Here is a 21608-nt window from a genome sequence, read left to right on the forward strand (position 1 = left end):
GTGCTGAGAATGTTCCAAACACAAGAAACTATCCTGCACCATTCCCAGAACGTTATGGGAAGGTTGTATGCAAAATAACCATAGCACATACACGCTCTCACCAAGCTCTAAGAAACATATGGTTCGCGGAACCTTATTTGCTGGCTGGGTGACCACACTGGCTCTCTCCTGCTGTTCAGATCATAGAAAGCAGACAGTTCTCTCAAACCACACTGCCCACTTTCCTTCCCTGGTGGAACAGCCTCTGAACACTGGCCAGCTAGCTGAGGCTTTTAATACATGAAATACATATTAGATACACTAAAACACCCTAGATACACAATACACTCTATACACACACTAAATACACAATAGAAAACACATATGCTTACTTCACTCTAGACACACCTTAATACATGTTTTATACACACTAACACTCTAGATACATACTAAAATACACAGTAGATAAAAAACTACCGACAGACAAAATACATATCCCTAATCGCAAATGAAAATATGACAAATACACCATAGAAACACGCACACACACACACACTACACATACAGTCCACAGTACACATGCAGTGACTCCACTCCACACTAGGCTAAACGGCACAGTACACAGTACCTCAGTGAGTCTGGCGGTTAGTGAGTCAGCTAGCCATAAATCATATTGAGGGCTAGCCACAGGAGGCATGGGCAGTGAGCGCGCACACAGACACACACGCACGCATAGGCAAACATATGCACGCACACACAGTGGACTGAATTATGCCCATCCGGGACACATTGACCCAAAGTGTAAATGTCAGACGTATAGGCTACACCAGGGGGAAATAATTCCTATTTAACTAAGACTTGTCTTAAAGTTAAAGAAGAGGACTTTTCATACTCGGCTCGTTGTTTGAAGGAGCAAGGGTAAGATTGAAAAGTGTGATTTTTTTTCTCCTTTTTTCCCTTCACCCCTTTTTTTTTCTTCTCAAAGTGTCCAGCTTGTCATTTGTTTGAAACACTATACTCTTTGCAGTGTCTAAAGGTATTTTACAAAGCCACCTATTGGTGAGTTATAACTGGAGACGCCACATAGAGAACTCTGAACCTGGACTGAACCTGGACTCTAGGAACTAGTCAGTCATACTTGAACCCAACTCCAATGTGACACAAAAGTAAGAGGGGTGGTGTGTTTGTGCGCGCGTGTGTGTTGGTGTGTATGCCCACATGTGTGTGTAGGCTATAATCATGATGTTGGTCATCCCAAGAACACAGTGAAGGGAAACTACCCCATCCTTCTCTCCCACCTCCTCCACCCCACTCTGATCATCTCTATAGGAGATCTTTTAATAGCACCACATTCTACATTACATACAGATGGAGCCTCACGAACGCACCAATAATGAGCATGGAATATAACAGCAATCCCAGTCATAAAAGCAACTTTGGGCCAAAATTTTACATTTTTTTACTCATTCGCTCAGGCCTCAGATAAAAACGTCTGAGTGAGTTCTGAAACTATTATGGCGCACGTTGTACAAGCCATGAGATGATTGGTTTTAAACTGCGGTGCAGCAGTTCAAAGCCCATGTTCTCTGTCTCTCTGCACCTGCTAGCGTGTCCAGTCATCACCCCTCCCAGTCTGTCTAAGTCCCACATGGCACCCTACTACCTATATAGTGCACTACTTTTAACCAGAGGCCTATGGGATACCCTTTGGGTCCTGGTCAAAAGTAATGCACTACATAAGGAATAGGGTCCCATTGTAGACACAGACTCTATGTTATTACGTGCTGGGTCAGCTATTGATCTTCTCCCTCTTTCCAAAAACACTAATAGCAATTAAAGGGTTTCAAGCTGGGTGCTGGCCTCTCCTAAGCTTCTCATTGCTATTCAATGTGTCGGCCTGACCGCTGGCCCCTGATGTGACCAGCGCCTGTGTCATGGCCCCCCCTGCCACACACACACGACAAGAGCATGCACACACACACACACCCCACCCAGCCCTAGTCTTTGATTAATGTTAATTTCTTTGTTTACAGCAGGAGCAATAGGTCTCCCCTCTAATTGCCCGTTCATTAGTGGTCCAGGCGTGGCCAGGGCCTTCCATCACCGTGGGGTATCCCCCCCACCATCTTGAATGGATGAGGCCACAAGGTCCAAGGGGTGGGCCAAACCACACAATGCTCATTTTGGGGACAGGGGCCATAGCTATCTCACTGAGGGGATTCGCTGGAAGTTCCAGTTAAGATGCAAAGTGACTGGAAATGCATCTCACATGTCGCGCAAGGACGTCAAATCCAGTGTATCCATAGGCTGTTGTAGGCTGGACTTCTTCACGGAAACTGCCACCGTTTAAAATGAGACAGGCAGGGAGAACATGTGATATTGCATTAAATTGTATACATTTTGATATATACACACTGTAAAGGGGTGACTGTGAATTTGACTGTAGCTTACAGGCAGCTCGGTGGCACGTAAAATTCTGTATTTCATACTACAGTACAGCTACTGTAATATAAATACGGTATCAAAGCAAGTACTGTGTAATAACACACAGTACGATATTATAAAATGGACTATTATACTGTAAAGAAGTAAATGCTAACCATAATCGGAATACATTTATGGATGATTGAACATGGGAGGTAGGGGTACTGGGGGTACTGCAGCACCCCCTGAATTGAATCTGAATTGAAAAATATATGCAGTACCAGTCAAACGTTTGGACACACCTACTCATTCAAGGTTTTTCTTAATTTTTTACTTGTGTCTACATTGTAGAATAATAGTGAAGACATCACAACAATGAAATAACACAGATGAAATCATGTACAGTAGTGCACTGGGCCTTTAATAGTCCTGTATTAACTGACCGATGTAGACGTCTGCAGCGTGGGCCCAATTTTTTTTTTTAGCAGCCATTCTTTAATGGAAATGAGTTTGTATTTCACAGTATTTTACTGTAATTACAAGGGATTGGTGAAAGCAGGTTGGCTGCTAGGTAAAGTGTTTACACATTACTATATATTCATGAATATTTGGTGTTTTATGTCAGTTGCACTTCTAGAGGCCTTAACAAAGGCTTCCAAACTGGCAGCGACTACAGGGTAAAACAGACCAAAAGGACATGATAAAATGCTCAACCATTTAAGGGTTAAGACTTGCTGCCACTCCAATCTGTCCCCTATACAAACTGATGGGGCACTATAACCACATAGGAGTTACATTGGTACAGTATTCTCAATCACGGGTGCAACTAAAATAGCCTTTTACAAGGCACGCCTGAAAATATGTTAATGGGGCAGAAACAACAATACCATGCACCCACTAGTGGTCAAACGGTTTTTGGGCGCTCCAAATCTATGGTAGGGTACTGTATTCTGTGGGGTGGAATTACAGTACCAATCGAAATACAGCAATTATTTGCCCCGCCCACAACATTTTCTCACAATGCACCATAATTTACAGTATACTGCAGCAAAAATAGTATTTTGCTGTTGATAATGCCCCAAATTACAGTAGAATTTACAGTTTTCCGTTACAGTGTACTGAAATGTATACACTACTGTAAGTCACTCTGGATAAGAGCGTCTGCTAAATGACTGAATGTCAAATGTACTGAGATGAAGCGTATCACCTGTTGTGCCAATAAAGCACATTTAGTTGGAATTGAACCAAACAGAAGTAGAATAAATCAAGGACACAGAAAGACTAAAAAGGGGGTGTGAGAGAGTAACAATATACCCTTTTCACAATATTGTGCTGACCCAAACCGTACTGTGCTGGTTCACGTTGTCATGTCCAGCATGGTTCTAGCAACTGGATGCATAACCAGACCAGGGCAGTACAGCTCACCTTAGCTCAATAGTTGGACAAGTGTACAAGAAACCTGGAAGAAAATGGAAAAGAAAAAAAGAGACAACTGGGAGAGAGAAATAGAGCGAGAGAGAAACAGAGGACACAGAGCACTCCAGAGAGAGGGAGAGAGAGAGAGAGAGAGGGTTCGAGGGGGGGTTCCAAGTCATTCCTCTGATCTCCGCATGAATCTCCCCATTTCTCAAAAAACGCTTGTCTGCAATTTCCACTCTAATGGTTGTGCCTGAGGCGATAATATGATAATGAGCTTGCTATCACCTGGGGCGAACTTTTCTCTGCGGCGCAGAGTCCCTACTTGGTCCTGCAGCGTTGCCTTTGATTAACGATGCGTGGTAATCCTGAGCGCGCGGGACAGGCCACAGACGGAATCCCTCTCGTTTGTGGAGCGCTCTGCAACAAAAGGCACAGGTGGAATTACAGACACTTTACATCCGATAATTAAAAACGGTGCAACCCTGGTGTAGCTCTCCCTCCACCCACCCCCCACCACCCACACACCCACACACACACACACACACACACACACACACACACACACACACACACACACACACACACACACACACACACACACACACACACACACACACACACACACACACACACACACACACACACACACACACACGTGCGATACATGTACGCACAAGCACACACACAGCAATGGCCCCATAACACAAGGGTCTATGTCTGTCCTGTCGTGACACAAGCTGTTAAAACCTTTTAATGCCAGGAGATACCACCACAGCAGTCAAACAAAGTCAAATGGAACCACTGAGTTGCTTTTCCTCACATCTCTTCCTTACAACCTCTCTCAGACCATTTATGTCTTTCATTCCCCGCTTTCCCACTCCTTTATGTTGAGATTCTGTATTCAGTTTCCCTCCAACACCACCACACTAGAAATCATATTGAAACGGACTGCTCTATGAGAGAGAACTATATGATTATTGGATCACAACAACTCATCAGGCCATAATAAGTAACATCTGTTTTGAGTTGTGGAAGAAGCCAGATAAATTACACTTCAGGCCTACACTGATGGCCTATTGTGGTAATACAATTATATGGCGTTCAAACTCTCCTCTGATTACTCTATGGGATTGTAATCTCATGCTCTGATTACACTCAGTGAAAGGCAAATGAGTGACTGTACTGTAGCACCACTTAGTCAGAGGCGTTGGAATGTGCAGGTTTAAAACAGGCCCCCCATCACATTAAATTACAAATAGAATCACTGTGAATTATAGGATCTCTATGCCCCACAACTGAACAACGTCTGATATCACAACACATAGGTTTGAACAACGCCTGAACAACGTCTGATCAACTCCTGAACCATGTCTGAATAAAGTCTAAACAACATTTGATCACAACTCTTGACTTCTGAACAATACCTGAACAATGTCTGATCACAAATCTAACGTCTGAACAACGTCTGACCTCTAATGAGGGGGTTTGTTCGTTAACGCTGACGCCCAGTTTAGCCTGAGGTAAGAACACCCCATGTATGGACCCACATCACCAACCAGGTGCTGGGTATGTGGAACACTGATGATTCAGACCCCCTAATACGAATTTCCCTGAGACCACGTTGTAGACACATACATCACACATATGCTAAGAAAATGTCCAACCTCGAGAAACATTTGATGCCATGGAACTAAAGTAATGGTCAAGCCAATCTCAATGTCGGGGCAATGGGGATATCAAATCAAATTTGATTTGTCACAATGCTTCGTAAACAACAGGTGTAGACTAACAGTGAAATGCTTTATATATAAATATTTATTTTATATATATATATATTATATATATATTTTCTTACTTACGGCCCTTCCCAACAATGCAGAGAGAACAATATAGGACAAATAATAATACAAGGAATAAATACACAATGAGTAATGATAACTTGGCTATATACACGGATATAGAAGGACACAGGTGCCGTTACTAAGCCTTTCACATAAATCAATCTAAAGAAAATACGTTTTAACAACTCATTTAGCTACAGTAGGTGTGTATCTAGTCTCTAAGCGGTTTGTTAAAGAATTAAAAACCTTGCCACAAGTCATGCCCACATTGGAGAGGCTTTGTCTCTGTGTGAGATTGGCTAAGCAAACGAAGGGAAATTAATTATCATTTTGCCAGGAGGGCTTTCCATCCCAGATTAGCCCCCTCCAGATCCTCCTCAATTTATGATCTATGTTTTAATGAGGGATTGCTCTGCATCTGGCTCCTAACTCAAGTGACTGACTATCAGTCAATGGAATCCATAAATTATTTTTTCTATTGATAGAGTTTGTAAAGTGTGGGCTAAAACTTTCCTTGAAAAGGGATCCATCTGTCCTTCGATCCTTGATGGTGCTGCAGATCTGTCACTATGGGAGTTGTGAAAGAGTCTGTGTGTGTATAGAGTCTGTGTGTGTATCCATGCCAGGCTTAAGAGATTACTTTTAGGTAGTAAAGAAGGAAGGAAGGAAGGAATAAAGGAACAAAGGGAGAAAGGAAGCATTTCCAAAGTCTTCAAACAGGAAACATGACCTCTGACCTTTTGTCGAATCAAATCAAATGTTATTTGTCACATTCTTCATAAACAACAGGTTTAGACCTACAGTGAAATGCTTACTTACAGGCACTTCTGGGAGGGGGGCGTGTGAGGTCACCGTGGGGGGGAAACGTGATGCCCTTTGTTACTGGTGAATTATTCACAGCACCTCTTGCGGTTTCGTCTCAGGATTGTCTCTCGTCCTGAAACCCAACGCTTAGTCTGCACTGCTCCCCCAGGAGAATCCAAGTTCACTCCCCACCGCACCGCGTCTCTGAGAAAGTGCCTACGGAGAGAGAGAGAGAGAGAGAGAGAGAGAGAGAGAGAGAGAGAGAGAGATAGAGAGAGAGACTGCACTCCTCAGGGTTGACGTCCGAAGAGATTGACACAGTTAGCATAATTGACAATCAAGTGAAGTTCATGACAAAGCAGATCCAGAACCAGACAGATCACGTAAATGCCCAATGCAGCTGTTTTATCCCAATATTACATTCTTTTTGGGTAACAATTAAGTAGTTTACTGGGATTATTTTCAATTAAAATGGTTAAAAATAAACAAAAATAGCTTCTTAGCAAAGAGTGAAAGGACTGTCTGGGAGGTCTGAATGGGGAAGGGAAAACTGTTTGTTTTGAACTCTCTTTCTTATTGATCTATTAACTAATTTACCACATGGTGATGTCACCAGGCAGGCCAAAACTCCATCCCACCAAAACAGTCTTTTCAAACAGCCCTTTTAGTGATAACACCCTTTTCATAATGTTTTACAATTTCACAGTATTATTTCAACCTCATAGTGTGGAAATATATATAAAACACTCGTCAGACTTCACCATGCCGCACTGCCACCTTTAAAATAGGAAGAATAATTCTCACATTTTACATTTGAATCATTTAGCAGATGCTCTTATCCAGAGCGACTTAGTTTGTGCATTCATCTTAAGATAGCTAGGTGGGACAACCACATATCATAGGCATAGAAAGTACTATGGGGCGGGACTGTGAGATTATTTAAGATACTCTATGAAGAGGTAGGGTTTCAGATGTTTTTGGAAGATGGGCAGGGACTTTGCTGTCCTAGCTTCAGGGGGGGGGGTGAGAAGGATTACTTTATCCTATCCTGTGGTGCCAGGACAGAGAAGAGCTTGCACTGAGTGGAGCGGCAGCTGGGAGGGCCACAAATTAATTGCTTGGGTTGGGGTGTAGGGTTTGAGCATAGCCTGAAGGTATAGGGGCAAGTACCATGGTTTTGTAGAGGATGTGAGCTTCGACTGAAAGCCAGTGGAGTGAGTGGAGGAGCGGGGTGACATGGGAGAGCGTGGGAAGGTTGAACAGCAGGCAGGCAGCAGCGTTCTGGATAAGTCGCAGGGGTTTGATGGCACAAGCGGGGAGCACAGCCAAAAGCGAATTACAATAGTCCAAACGGGAGAGGCCAAGTGCTTGGATTAGGACCTGCGCCACTTCCTGTGTGAGGAAAGGTCGTACTCTATGGATGTTGCAGAGCATGAGCATGCAGGAGCAGGAACACGATAATCGAGAATTTCAATAAGCATTTATCTACGCCTGGCCATGCTTTCCATCTGGCTACCCCAACCCCGGCCAACAGCTTTGCAGTCTATTGGATGCAGTCTATCACAGTGCCATCCATTTCTATAAGTCTTTGCTAGGTAAAGCTCCGCCTTATCTCAGCTCACTGGACACCATAGCAACACCCACCCGTAGCACGCGTTCCAGCAGGTATATTTCACTGGTCATCCCCAAAGCCAATACCTCATTTCGCCGCCTTTCCTTCCAGTTCTCTGCTGCCAATGACTGGACCGAATTGCAAAAATCACTGAAGTTGGAGACTCATATCTCCCTTACTAACTTTAAGCGTCAGCTGTCAGAATAGCTTACCGGTCGCTGCAGCTGCACACAGCCCATCTGTAAATAGCCCATCCAACCAACTACCTACCTCATCCCCATACTTGTTTTTGTGCTCTTTTGCACAGCAGTATTTCTACTTGCCCATCCTCATCTGCACATGTATCACTCCAGTGTAAATGGCTAAATTGTAATTACTTCGCCACTATTGGCCTATTTTTTGCCTTACCTCCTTCCTTACTTCATTTGCACACACTGCATACAGATTGTTCTATTGTGTTATTGATTGTACGTTTGTTTATCCCATGTATAACTCTGTGTTGTTGTTTTTGCCGCACTGCTTTGCTTTATCTCGGCCAGGTCGCAGTTGTAAATTAGAACTTGTTCTCAACAGGCCTACCTGGTTAAATAAAGGTGTAATAAAAAAAATAAAAGGAGGGAGTCAATGCTTTGATGTTTGCAGTGAGACAAGGTGTTGTCCAGGATCACGCCAAGTTTCTTTGCACTCTGGGAGGGGGGACACCGTGAAGTTGTCAACCGTGAAGGAGAGATCTTTGAGCAGGCAAGCCTTCCCCGGGAACGTGAGAACCTGGTTATACACCCAGAAAAGAGGAGAAACCCCTCCCCCTCCAAAACAGGCACTGATTACCAAAACAACAGTCACAAATCGCCCTGCCCCTTAATCCTGGTTGATGTGTCAACAATCATCTGCAAGTCAATAGGAGTCAAGAGTTCACACACCAAGTAGGCTACTGTGAAGACAGGCAGCACTTAAAGTAGATGGCCATAGACGACGACAAAATTATACTTTCCTGCCGATTTCAGGAGTCTTATAGCTGTAAAAAAAAAAGTTAGTGGTTAGCAGAGACACCCCACTCACTGTCTTTTTCTAGTTCAATGAAAGTGGATGAACTAAGTAGACCAGACCCAGCTCCTATTGCAATGGTGGCTATGGGAGACACACCCAGCTGAGTAGATCAGAATGTACCATTTTTTTCAATGGTAAAAGGCCTGAGTGAACTATGTTAATTTATTCTCCATCTTTGATCTTAGTACAAAATATTTCCATCAACTTCCTGAATCTCTTAAGACAGACAAACGGTAGTCTTATACTATATAATACCTGATGCACTGTATCACGAAAAAAATGCATGTGCTGTATCAACGAAATCCTACACAATCCTCAGTTTTAGGTTACCAAACCTTCAACTAAATTCACAACCTTTTGCTTATGGGTGTGTTGGAGAGGTGTGCCCTTTTCTGTCCAACAATGTCTAAGATTCGGGGACCTTTTTGATACTCATGAGTGCCCATAGTGGACATTGTTGGTGTCTCTTGAAGCCCTCTGATAAAGTGAGCCTTTTCGACATTGGGTAGTTTATGTATTAACGCCGTGTAATCACCTACTTGAATTACAATGTGTTCCTTCACGGTTGTCTAACAATAGAAAAGGTTTCACCTCACCATACCAGGACATTTATTCAAGTGGTTAACCAACGTGGGGGGGAAAAAAGCACAGTAAGGGATTTAAAGTAGGAGTGTGTCAAAGAGTTCATGCCATCACTACGCACATGTGCAACTCTTTTGCATTTTTTTTCGGGGGGTGGGGGGGGGGGGTTAACCACCAAAGTGAGATCGAGCCAAGAAACACTTGTGGCTGAAATGAGGCGTGAGAGTAAGACACCAGTATGAAGCAGCCATGCAGCGTTCAACAGAGCGCAGGCTTCATCTCCCCTCAGACAGCTGGCATCAGCACTTCAAACCACTAAGTGCTGGGATTAGTCATAGAGGCCCTTTAATGCTGCACATATCCACCAAACATCAGGTGATCCCTCACACAATTGCGATAGAAAGCAAGTTGTGATCAAGCAGACTCATTTTACCACACTGTGAAGTTCCGAATTTGTCAGGGAGGCGTGATACTGTTTATGTTTGAACTGCCTTTCATTACTCTGCACTTCAGCCTGAATTAATCATTTTTGTCTGTCTGTGATCCTTTCCATCGCTTTCATATCTCAATGAGTGAATAGTAGCGGTTTCGCACAAACACCTGACAAGTTACAGACCATCACAATCAGTGCATTTGTGAAATAAGTAACAAGGCCACTGAAATACGGCATTAGCGTCTTTATTTCATGTTTTTGTTGTTGTTGCATAGGAAATGCACATCTTGCTTCCAGTAATTGAGTCTGCGTGGATGTGATGGTTTCACTAAGGGGCCGAGAGGGATGATTCTACACCAGTTTGACAAGAAACAACAGTAGAAAGGGAAACGGAAAAACAGTCACACAAAGCGTTCCCAGGACAACTGAGTGGTAACAACAACTCCCATCTTAACATAGGATGGATACAATGACAGTCAAACAACAATGGAGCTAGTAACATCCAACAGACAATAGGTGCTTAGTGGTTTATCGTCTTCTGTTCCATAAAAGTATAGTAGAGGCACAAGGTTCTAGTCAGTTTCACTTATCTGTTGAATCATAAAACGTCTGATGGTGGTTTATGAGGACGCGGGGAGGCAGCGATGGGATTCTGGGATAATGGAGGATTCTGGGATAATGGAGGACTCCGTGATGGGGGATGTGTGACTCAGACTGAACCAGGAGTTCACTGATCTCCTCCCTCCGTCACTCAGTTTCTCTCAAGCTGACTTTTGTCAAGATTCTCTTCGTTACGACTAGCTTGACCATGGTGGAGATTTGAGACTGAAGGCTGGGGGAAGTTGCCATATTCACTAACACACCATATGAACAAGTATCTACAGCAGTTCAACTTCCTAGTTTGACATCCAAAAAGTGAAACACTAGTCTACTAAGCTCCACTTTTATTATGAAAGTAAGTCACGTCTGATTGAAATCGCCCACTGCTTCAATTTCGGTTTCACAGATAGCCGCTTCCCACATTGACGGGCTGACCAGTTTGGAACATGGGGCTTTAAGACATTGGGAAGTCTATCCTCGGGTGAGTTAGATGAGCCAATCGAGGATTGGGGCTTAGCATTGTTTAGCTGAGAGTCTCTTAGGTGTGTGAAGCCGTCTTTATGGACCTTACCCATTCACCTTCGCACTGTTTCACAGCTCTTTTGAAGTGCTACCCTGGGAGCCTGAGCAGGCCTCTCTCAGAAAGCCCAACTTCGGGGCTCCCGGCAGCTCAATGAGGGATTCTGTCGTCGATAGTGCCGAACAGAGTAGAAATGACTGCGGCCATTGATCCCCCCCACCCCCGTAGGAAGGGCCTTTAAGGGAGATTCACACTGGAGCTGCTGCGCTTCTCATGGTTCTCATCAATAGTACTCCTATACTTGAGAAGAGCAGAGAGAGAGAGCGGAGTGCCGATGGTCAGTCGGTATAGTGCAGGGGCCCAGTCATCATGGTACCACAACCATCGCTAAAGTCAATGAGATTGATTGGAGGGAGTCCAACAAAAACACAACCTAACACAAGAGACCAAATACCCTCCAAAAAACTCTGTCGGATGAGGATGAAGTCAGGATGGTTCAATACAATCAAAGTGTAGAAATAAAGAAAACATGTAATTTGTAGGGAGTGGTGAGAAAGAGAAGGGGTCAAAGGGGGTAGAAGTAACAGGAAGGAGAGAAAAAAAGAAAGACATAGCATTCAGATTTTTGTCGATTTTTTTTTAGTTGTATTCATAACATCTTACTAGGCGATTATGGAAGATCATGCAGTTATATATTTATGATTATTGTACATTAGCTATAATCAGAGGGGTCTGACAGACAGCAAAGGCTACTGGTGTTCAGAGATTTAAACAATTACAAACAATTATTGTATTCAGAAGAGCAATATACAGTTTTCACAGGCACTACATTTGATCTTTTTCATATGTCATGTAATATGCTGGTTTGTTTTGATTTCTTTTTGATTTTCATATAACTAGTTCAGTCCTTGAGCTGGGATCTCGAAACAAAATAATTGATCACAAAAGAAGGCAAAGGCTGAATTTAACAAAGTAGATACCAAAGTTCACCATTTCAAATATACATACACATATACATGGATAATATGTGTAAATATACTTTATGGATATATATTTCATTAGTGCATAGTTCTCATGCAGATTAAACTGCTATGCTTTATAAGTTGTCAGAAAGCATGATAGTAAGTTCAAATTGTCCCCTTTTATCGTTTCTCTCCCCCTCGCCCGGCTTGATTTAGTACTTAGCACCATGTAATGGTTTTGCAAGAGGATACATTAAATATCTTTGCAAAGGATTAGCGACAATGTATTTACTCGTTGCAGAGGAGCGCTAGTGAACATCTTCCATGTTACCGCTCTTCGCGTCAAATTATTTCCCTCTACCACTTCAAAGAGAACGTAACAAACAGTATGTCACTTGCTGTTTTCCAATGAATTTAGTTCTGTCAACAGGCAACAGTGCGAACATGTGTTCCTTTCTTTGAATAGTTGAATTGTCCTTTTTCGAAATATTATCAACCCCTAAACTATGCCAAAGGAGTAAAACAAAAGGGGAAATAAGCACAGGTACAACAGGAATGGCCGGAATTTTTGTCGATCTGGATTCAACGTCAGACAGAAAAGAGATCAGCTGGTATCTAGTCCCTTTGAACAGAAGTATCTCAGGTGTCATTGAAGCCACATCGTGCATGATTGTAACGCCGTTAAGCGAATGCCATTCGCTCTATGTTCCGCTCCCAATTGGTATATTTCACACATTTAGGTCTCTAAATTGATTGAAAGTAGTATTTGTTGTGAACTTTAGAAATACCCTGGTGGTAGCCTGATACGTTCTGCCATTTCCATTGAACGACATTCTATTAGGCTTCTTCGGTCCTGAACCAAAGACTACAAGTACAGTGGCTTGGGGGGGAATCAATACAGCAACAATGTCCACAATAATTAGGACCAACGAACGACAACAAAAGGCCTTTGATGTACATTTGCAAAGCCAGGCCTTTATTCCACCGTTTCCTAATCGTGTGGTAGAATTCCTCAAGAGCAGCTTCAATAGTGGTCATAATCCCACTTTAAAAAAATGAAAGTAACAACAGGTGCAGTGAAATCAGTGTTGGGAGTAACGCATTACAACAAGATTACTTTTTTTTTGGTGGTAACCAGTAATCTAACGGAGTGCTGTTCGATTTGAGTAATAATATTACAACTGATCAAAGATAGGTCGTTGTTACTTTAGTTACTTTTGATATCATTCCTTTCCTTTTACAGTTTTTGATCCAAATGAAACATCTCAGATGATTATTATTCCTTCCCTCTGTGGGCGCAATATTTCAAAATCCCCGTCCCAGATTCTAATAGTTTTTATCCTGAGTCTGACATCCTCTCACCAAATTCCAGTTTCGCATGCACTAACGACTAACTGCTTAAGTCAGGGAGATGAACAAAATGACAGAAGTGTCTTAAACATAGAGTTCCCCAGTGTGGAAGTACTCCCATTACATTGATTAGGTAGGAGGACAAAAGGATAAGAATGTAACTGTCAAACGTAAACTGCGCCAAGGCGAGAAACACCTCTCCACTGCTGAAAACGCAACTTCAAATCACTCGAAGCACCTGGAAAAGAAACAGGCCAAGACAAAACTCGCAGCAAAAGACCCCCGAGGCCTGACCACTGCTGCTGAAGATGACTGTAAGCCAACCTCATCCAAACAACCAAGGCTGGATTTTAATCAATCAGGAGAACAGCCTGTACCCCAGGGAGAGCTGAACAAGCTTGTAGCTGGGAATGTAGTACAGGAAATGCTTGTGTCTGTCATTATTGGGCTACTTGTGTTAGGTAATATATAGGTAATATATAACCTTTTTTTGGTAACGACCCCACCACTGGTCATAACAGATATTAACGTTCCGTGAGGATGGAACTAAGAACCTAACCGATGTGAGTGGATGGAAAAGGGAGGGAGCGGGCCGATGTGAGTGGATGGAAAAGGGAGGGAGCGGGCCGATGTGAGTGGATGGAAAAGGGAGGGAGCGGGCCGATGTGAGTGGATGGAAAAGGGAGGGAGTGGGCCGATGTGAGTGGATGGAAAAGGGAGGGAGTGGGCCGATGTGAGTGGATGGAAAAGGGAGGGAGTGGGCCGATGTGAGTGGATGGAAAAGGGAGGGAGCGGGCCGATGTGAGTGGATGGAAAAGGGAGGGAGTGGGCCGATGTGAGTGGATGGAAAAGGGGGAGTGGGCCGATGTGAGTGGGCCGATGTGAGTGGATGGAAAAGGGAGGGAGCGGGCCGATGTGATGGTGGATGGAAAAGTGGATGGAAAAGGGAGGAGTGGGCCGATGTGAGTGGATGGAAAAGGGAGGGAGTGGGCCGATGTGAGTGGATGGAAAAGGGAGGGAGCGGGCCGATGTGAGTGGATGGAAAAGGGAGGAGCGGGCCGATGTGAGTGGATGGAAAAGGGAGGGAGCGGGCCGATGTGAGTGGATGGAAAAGGGAGGGAGCGGGCCGATGTGAGTGGATGGAAAAGGGAGGGAGCGGGCCGATGTGAGTGGATGGAAAAGGGAGGAGTGGGCCGATGTGAGTGGATGGAAAAGGAGGGAGCGGGCCGATGTGAGTGGATGGAAAAGGGAGGGGAGGGCCGATGTGAGTGGATGGAAAAGGGAGCCGATGTGAGTGGATGGAAAAGGGAGGGAGCGGGCCGATGTGAGTGGATGGAAAAGGGAGGGAGCGGGCCGATGTGAGTGGATGGAAAAAAGTGGGCCGGGAGTGGATGGAAAAGGGAGGGAGGGCCGATGTGAGTGGATGGAAAAGGGAGGGAGCGGGCCGATGTGAGTGGATGGAAAAGGGAGGGAGCGGGCCGATGTGAGTGGATGGAAAAGGAGTGGGCCGGAGTGGGCCGATGTGAGTGGATGGAAAAGGGAGGAGTGGGCCGATGTGAGTGGGCCGATGTGAGTGGATGAAAAGGGAGGGAGTGGGCCGATGGAATGTGAGTGGGAAAAGGGAGGGGCGGGCCGATGTGAGTGGATGGAAAAGGGAGGGAACGGGCCGATGTGAGTGGATGGAAAAGGGAGGGAGTGGGCCGATGTGAGTGGATGGAAAAGGAGGGAACGGGCCGATGTGAGTGGATGGAAAAGGGAGGGAACGGGCCGATGTGAGTGGATGAAAAGGGAAGGAGTGGGCCGATGTGAATGGATGAAAAAGGGAGGGAAAAGTGGATGGAAAAGGGAGGGAGCGGGCCGATGTGAGTGGATGGAAAAGGGAGGGAACGGGCCGATGTGAGTGGATGGAAAAGGGAGGGAGCGGGCCGATGTGAGTGGATGGAAAAGGGAGGGAACGGGCCGATGTGAGTGGATGGAAAAGGGAGGGAGCGGGCCGATGTGAGTGGATGGAAAAGGGAGGGAACGGGCCGATGTGAGTGGATGGAAAAGGGAGGGAACGGGCCGATGTGAGTGGATGGAAAAGGGAGGGAACGGGCCGATGTGAGTGGATGGAAAAGGGAGGGAACGGGCCGATGTGAGTGGATGGAAAAGGGAGGGAACGGGCCGATGTGAGCACTCCTCTTGTAGCCTCAGATTAGACAGATCGTCAAAATGAGCCGCTTGTTCCCCCTCTATTTCTCTTGGATTGCCCCACTTCTCCAACATGAGCAGCATATTCATATGGTAATAGTTTTTAAAGAGTGCTAGGGGTCCTAACTATTGGACTCTGTGGGCTAACAAATGAGACTCTGTATGGCACTTTACACATAGGGCTAACCATTCAGGTGTGGCTTAAGGTGGTCTGTCAAATGATTACAGAGATCGAGTGAGTCCGTTGACAATTGCCAGGCACGTGTTGGTACTCCACCCTGCACTGGATGATATTGACCAGTTCTATCTTTCATTAACTAGATTTGAGACACTCCGGAGGAGTATTTGGCAAAATGTTGAGAATAAGAAGCTCAAAATAAGATGTGGGTTATGTAAAAGGAAAGCCTCCTCTTCGCCAAGCCATCCTGAGTGAGTTAAAGGCGTGTATGTTTTGTGGTTGATGCCCATGGGTCTGGTGAATGGTGTGATAATGGTTAGGATATGGTAACGCAAGGAGAGGGAAGCCAAGTATTAGAACGGAAAATGTCAGTAGTGTTCGAGGCCCCTGTGGGTTATGTTGTAAACTCCCATTTGAGGATGTGATTTTCAAAAAAGGTTCTCCTTTAGCACAAATGTGAATGACATTTTGATGATTCGGTTAAGCATCAAGCGCCTCAGTGTCATAACCTTTTCGAGGTCCCCAGTATGTTTTACAGGGCGCAGAGGGTTGACTGCAGATAAGTGATGTACAGGTTATGCCAAACACCTTCCCACACAGCGCCAGTCTATAGACTGGTCATAGCCTTGATGAAAAGTTTTACAAAAGTTGGACAATACATGAACAACTCACCTCTATCTAGACAAGAGCCGTGTGTATGTGGACTGTGTGTGTGTTTTGCAAATGCCATGAAGAACCGCACGTGAGCGTGTGAATGGGAAGTGGTTTGAGAGGACCCACGGTTTCTGGTGAGGAAGTGGGTGAGAGTGGGACAAGGAAAGAAATATGTGAAAAAGAACCATGTTGCATATCAAGCTGTTTATTTTCCTGCATGGAATGGTGAACACAAAAAAAAAGATGCCGAGATGCATTTATAATAGGGGCATCCTTTGGCTGTCTATGTCATTGTCTTCTGCCTAAACTAAATTTTAAATGCATTAAAAAAACAAAAACACTCTTCTTACCAATTTCCTCAGAATTACCTAGATTTAGCTTCATCAACACTGATGCAACAAATAACCTTCAACATATAGCATACTGTAACATCCATTTACAATGGGCTTTTCACCTCAATACCCTATACTTTTTAAGTATAGGAATACGCTATACCATCAAAAGAAGAACAAGTCCTTAAATACATACAAAAAGGAAAGAAAAAAAAGAAAAAGATAAGGAAACAGGAAACAGGAAACAGGAAAGTTTTCAACTTAAATCCAGTTCCCATGGAACAAACAAAACCAGTTCTATTAATGTGGCCTTAATACAAACAATTAGAGAATTCACAACACTAGTTTTTTCCTCATTTAATTAATGTTACAAAAGTCCTGCATTATAAAATAGGGCAGCTTTAAAATCAGTGTAATTAATAAAACTATACAACATACAAACAACACGTCTCCCACAGTCAGGCCTTTAGGCCCTTGCTTTGCTCTATAGCTTTTTTCTCTCTCTCTCTTTCTCATCATCACCACCACATCTTTCCTCCACTTCTGTACCCATAACTAAACGACACACACAACACAAGAACAAAAACAGACTGCCCAAACTATTGCTTTTAGTCTTTCTTTTTTTCTTTCTTTCTTTAAAAAGGGTGCAATTTTGTCGTATTTTACACACAGCCAAATCTTGCTGATTAGATGCTAGGCTGTCCACAACAAGGTTTTGTGACAAAAATGTCCGTGCAATTGTTTTTTTCCCCCCCTTCACTCTTTTAAAGCCCTGGAAGCAGTTTTTCAATAATTCTCACTATTGTCATTTATTTCATATTTTAGTGCAGATAATTAAGAAAGTAATGCCCAACTCATCGCTAAAGGGTAGGCAAGAACAAAGACAAAACAAAAACGGTCCTACTAAATGAAACACACAACCCACGCAAGTGTTACTACTAAACCATCACGTTGGACACCTTGGGAAAGGCTTCCCAATACTCAAACTGTCGTTATTTAAAAATGATATATGTAATAGACAGATAAACAATTCATATATATGCAATTTGGAAGTCAGTTTGAAGTAAAGGGTATAGAAAGTGGGAGTTTTGTTCTTGTTGGACGTCATATCTCTTAAGTCTGTCGAAAATGGGGATTTTGTGATGGAGAGGAAGTTTGACTTGTTGAAAGGCTTGCTTGTGACCAACAATATACAAAAAGGAGAACCTTACTATATTTTGCGGTCATCTTGTACGTGTCGAATACAAATAAAGTCAAGTACCCGAGCGAGGCTGACTAGGCTTTGCGAAACCTTTGTTCTCCATGAGTGGGTCTGCCAAATGGACCGACCCCCAACCACGCAGCCAGTCAAGTGCAGGCTAACTTTATAAAAAATAAAATGAAAAAGATCACCCCAAAAATAACGACTAAATAAAATGACTAGTGTATGTCTACATGAGTGCAAGCAGGTATTGCATATATCTTTCTCATTATTCACTTCTGGGAGAAAAAAAAGACGGGAAAAAAAACAACAAGAAAAAAACAGGAAGACTCCAAAACAAAAAGGTCGTTTCCATTTAGAAATTTCAGCAACATCCATAAATATCAATAGACTAGTATTCTCAACGTTCTCAAAAAAATGGGTTTCAAGTAGGGGGCGGCTCGGGGGTTAACTAAACTATCTACAAGATACAAAGCTAAGCGCTCTATTCCTACTCACTGAACGACTAAAAATGGGGCCCTATCAGGGTGATTGACTCTGGCCTCGTTTAACAGCAGTACAAGACAGACATAGTATGTCAGATCCTGTACTCACACAGCACTTCCATGTTGCATCATAGAGAGAAAAAGCACTGTTGTATACGGGCCTGAGAGGTCTTCCAATAGCAGATGTAATACTGCGTATTATAACCAGCAATTTCATTATATTTCATGTTCCTTATCAGTATTACAACTGTGATCACTCCTACACAATGGGAGGTGGGGGATGAAACTAATAAATCCAAAGGGGGGATGTAACTCTCCACATTGGAACATTGTGCAACAACTCGGGACTAGACCATCGCTCAAGGCACATTGATGAGGAACAATTGTTTCGTGCAATTTGAGAACATACAAACAAAATATATATACTTTAAGAAGAAACGAGAACTGATCATTTCAAGAGGGAACGAAATAGGAAACAACGACTCCGAAATGATGAGAAGCGAATAAGAGTCTTAAAGACGTTCAGCTGGTTGATTGTGAAGGACAGCAGTAAAAAAAAAAAAAAAAAAAAAAAAGCCTCGAGGGGCCAAACAAATATAGACTATTGGCAAGTGCCTGATGTTGGGATTACAATAGTGTCTTTATTCACTAACTCTACATAATCTATGTAAAAATGTGTCACTAACACTAGAACATGCAGTTTTTTTTGTTGATTTTTAAAATATTTTTAATACGTTTTTGATCGACAGTGGATGAGTCGGTCATAAGAGTGTATATATATAGTATGTATAGTATAGGAAACAAAAACAAAAACAAAAACTTTAATAAAATGGTAATTTGCATGCGAAGCGACTGAAAAGCTTCGCCGTCTGGTTGCGATCTTGCCTTCATGTAGATATCAACGTGTTCGCAACACAAATGCTCACAGAGGGTCCCTCTGCTTTTTCTCTTTCTCACTGAACTTCCATCCCCAGCCCATAAGCCAACTGCAGGAATAAGTGCTTCCGATTGGACAAGGCTTAGAGAAGGTCTAGCCAATCAAACCAGAACTTGGACGCCCATATAATATAATTTTTACAACAAAGTTGTTCCGGATTTTGCCTCATGAGAATTTAAGCCGCTAATTCTTTATTTAAAATCATGTGCTTTCTTAAAATAAGTTAATCATTTTGCGTTTTAAAAAAAAAATGAATCGCAGTCAAAAGCTGCAAGAGATGCTTTAAAATTATATTTCTTAAAGGGATTTTTCGTTCTACAATACAAACAAATTTACAAGATGAACAAACAAAAAATACAGCTCCCCTTATTTTCTCACAAGGCTATCGTTCTAATTGACGTTTTTTTTTGTACCCCGATATTTTAGAGTCCCGGAGGTGTGAAAGGACTAGGAAGAAAAATATATATACTTTTCACCAATTGTTTCAACGACCTATCTTACAAAGACATTTAACTTTCCAACCGCTATCCAACGAAATTGCACTTTCCTCAATTCAATATTCCACTGTTCACGTAAGTCACGGATGTCTCCCGTCTAGTCAGTTAGTAGAATTACAGACCTTCTACCTGCCCTTTGCATTGTATAGCATCGTACAGACCGTTAGTTTGTGGGTTGATCGGAAAGAACTGAAATTACCTTTATACAAAAATGAAACATGAACAAGCCTCCCAGACAGAAGTTATTTTCTCACAAGCCTCTCGTTGAAATACTTCTCTTCTCGTTGCAGCCTATTTACCAGCTTCAATATGTCACCCGATTGACCGATATTAAACATCAATACCCCATCCCCTCCCTCGTCCCCTGCCCTATGAGTTCACGGTGTGACGGTTGGTAGGTTGTTCTCCTCTGCATGGGGTTCCATTTGCACTGCTAGATGTCCCTGGAAAAGCCATGTGGCCGGGTGAAGGCCTTCAGCCTCTTGGTATGGCTGTGGGGGAGAGTCCCTCCTCAGGGTTGAGTGTGGGATAGGGTGGGGTGTGGATAGATGGTGGTGGTGGGGGGGGTGGTGGTGGGGGGGAGAGGTATTAACTGGTTGGTATCCGACCCAGCTAAAACCTCCACATCCTCGAGCCACCCAACCAGGGGCAATATCCCCCAACAAACTCAACAGAGTCCGGAAATAACCAGAGAGAGGGGGAAAGGGGGCAAAGACGGAGAGGAAACAAGAGCTTTGATCTTCCCCTCGTTTCGGCACATACACGTACACAGGACGCATAGCTCTCTGTCCCTTTCTCGCCCGCCGGACCCTCTTCAAAGTTCGGCTACGACGACGAAAGGTATAGGGAAGCTCTTTGATTTAGTCACATGATTATGCCCCCTCCGTGGCAAAGTGGGGTGGACGAGAAGAAAGAAAAGGAACAAGACGACGTGCACTTTCCCAGGATATATAGGCTGCTAGCTCTCTTCCAATAAACAGTTGAGGTGACTGGTACTATATAGGAATATAGGCATATAAACCAACCATGAATGGGGGATATATATGGGCTATATAGATATATAGTGTATCTAGCAGTGAGTAGCTCTCCTCTTGTTTTCTGGGGGGAGGGGGGGGGTTGTTGTAGCCATGCTGATGCTCTAGTCTCTCAGGCGCTGGGGATGAGGAGACGGTGACAGATTGGGGGGGGCGTGGTGTTGGGCTTCTCTCTGTCAGACGTGGGCACGTTTGCGGGGTGTTGGTCGGTTCAGGTCGGGTCGCACTCAGGGGAGAAAGTAGGGGTCCAGCGATCTGTCCAGCGGGCGGCGAGGGGGTCTGGAGTCCTTATCCCAGGTACCACTGCAAAACAGCGAGAAGGACAGAGGGAGAGAAGAAGAGCATACATTTCAGATAAAGTTCATTTAAGCAGACAGTAAGTCCTATTGTTATGTCCTGTGTCTGATACGTCAGCCTGCGCAGTGCCTTTTTCTCAAGAGTCGTTGCTCTCTCTCTCTCTACTTAGTACCTAGTTGCCATGGTGTTCCTATACTCTCCAGCCAGCCAGTCACATTGTGCCTTCTTCT

General features: G+C 43.7%; 1 protein-coding gene across 10 annotated transcripts in view; it reads right to left on the reverse strand.

Annotated features, from left to right (window-relative positions):
* Positions 1 to 16784: 16784 nt before the first annotated feature.
* The window catches only part of LOC118387580 (nuclear factor 1 A-type), a 236119-nt gene continuing 231295 nt past the window's right edge, over positions 16785 to 21608 (reverse strand). For all 10 annotated transcript variants that reach the window (XM_052527429.1, XM_052527435.1, XM_052527438.1 and 7 more), the window contains one exon: positions 16785 to 21384. In XM_052527429.1, the coding sequence (XP_052383389.1) occupies positions 21370 to 21384 (15 nt within the window). In that variant the 3' untranslated portion in view covers positions 16785 to 21369. The remainder of the gene's footprint in view (positions 21385 to 21608) is intronic.

Source organism: Oncorhynchus keta, chromosome 1 (genome assembly GCF_023373465.1).
Source record: "Oncorhynchus keta strain PuntledgeMale-10-30-2019 chromosome 1, Oket_V2, whole genome shotgun sequence".
Lineage (NCBI taxonomy): Eukaryota > Metazoa > Chordata > Actinopteri > Salmoniformes > Salmonidae > Oncorhynchus > Oncorhynchus keta.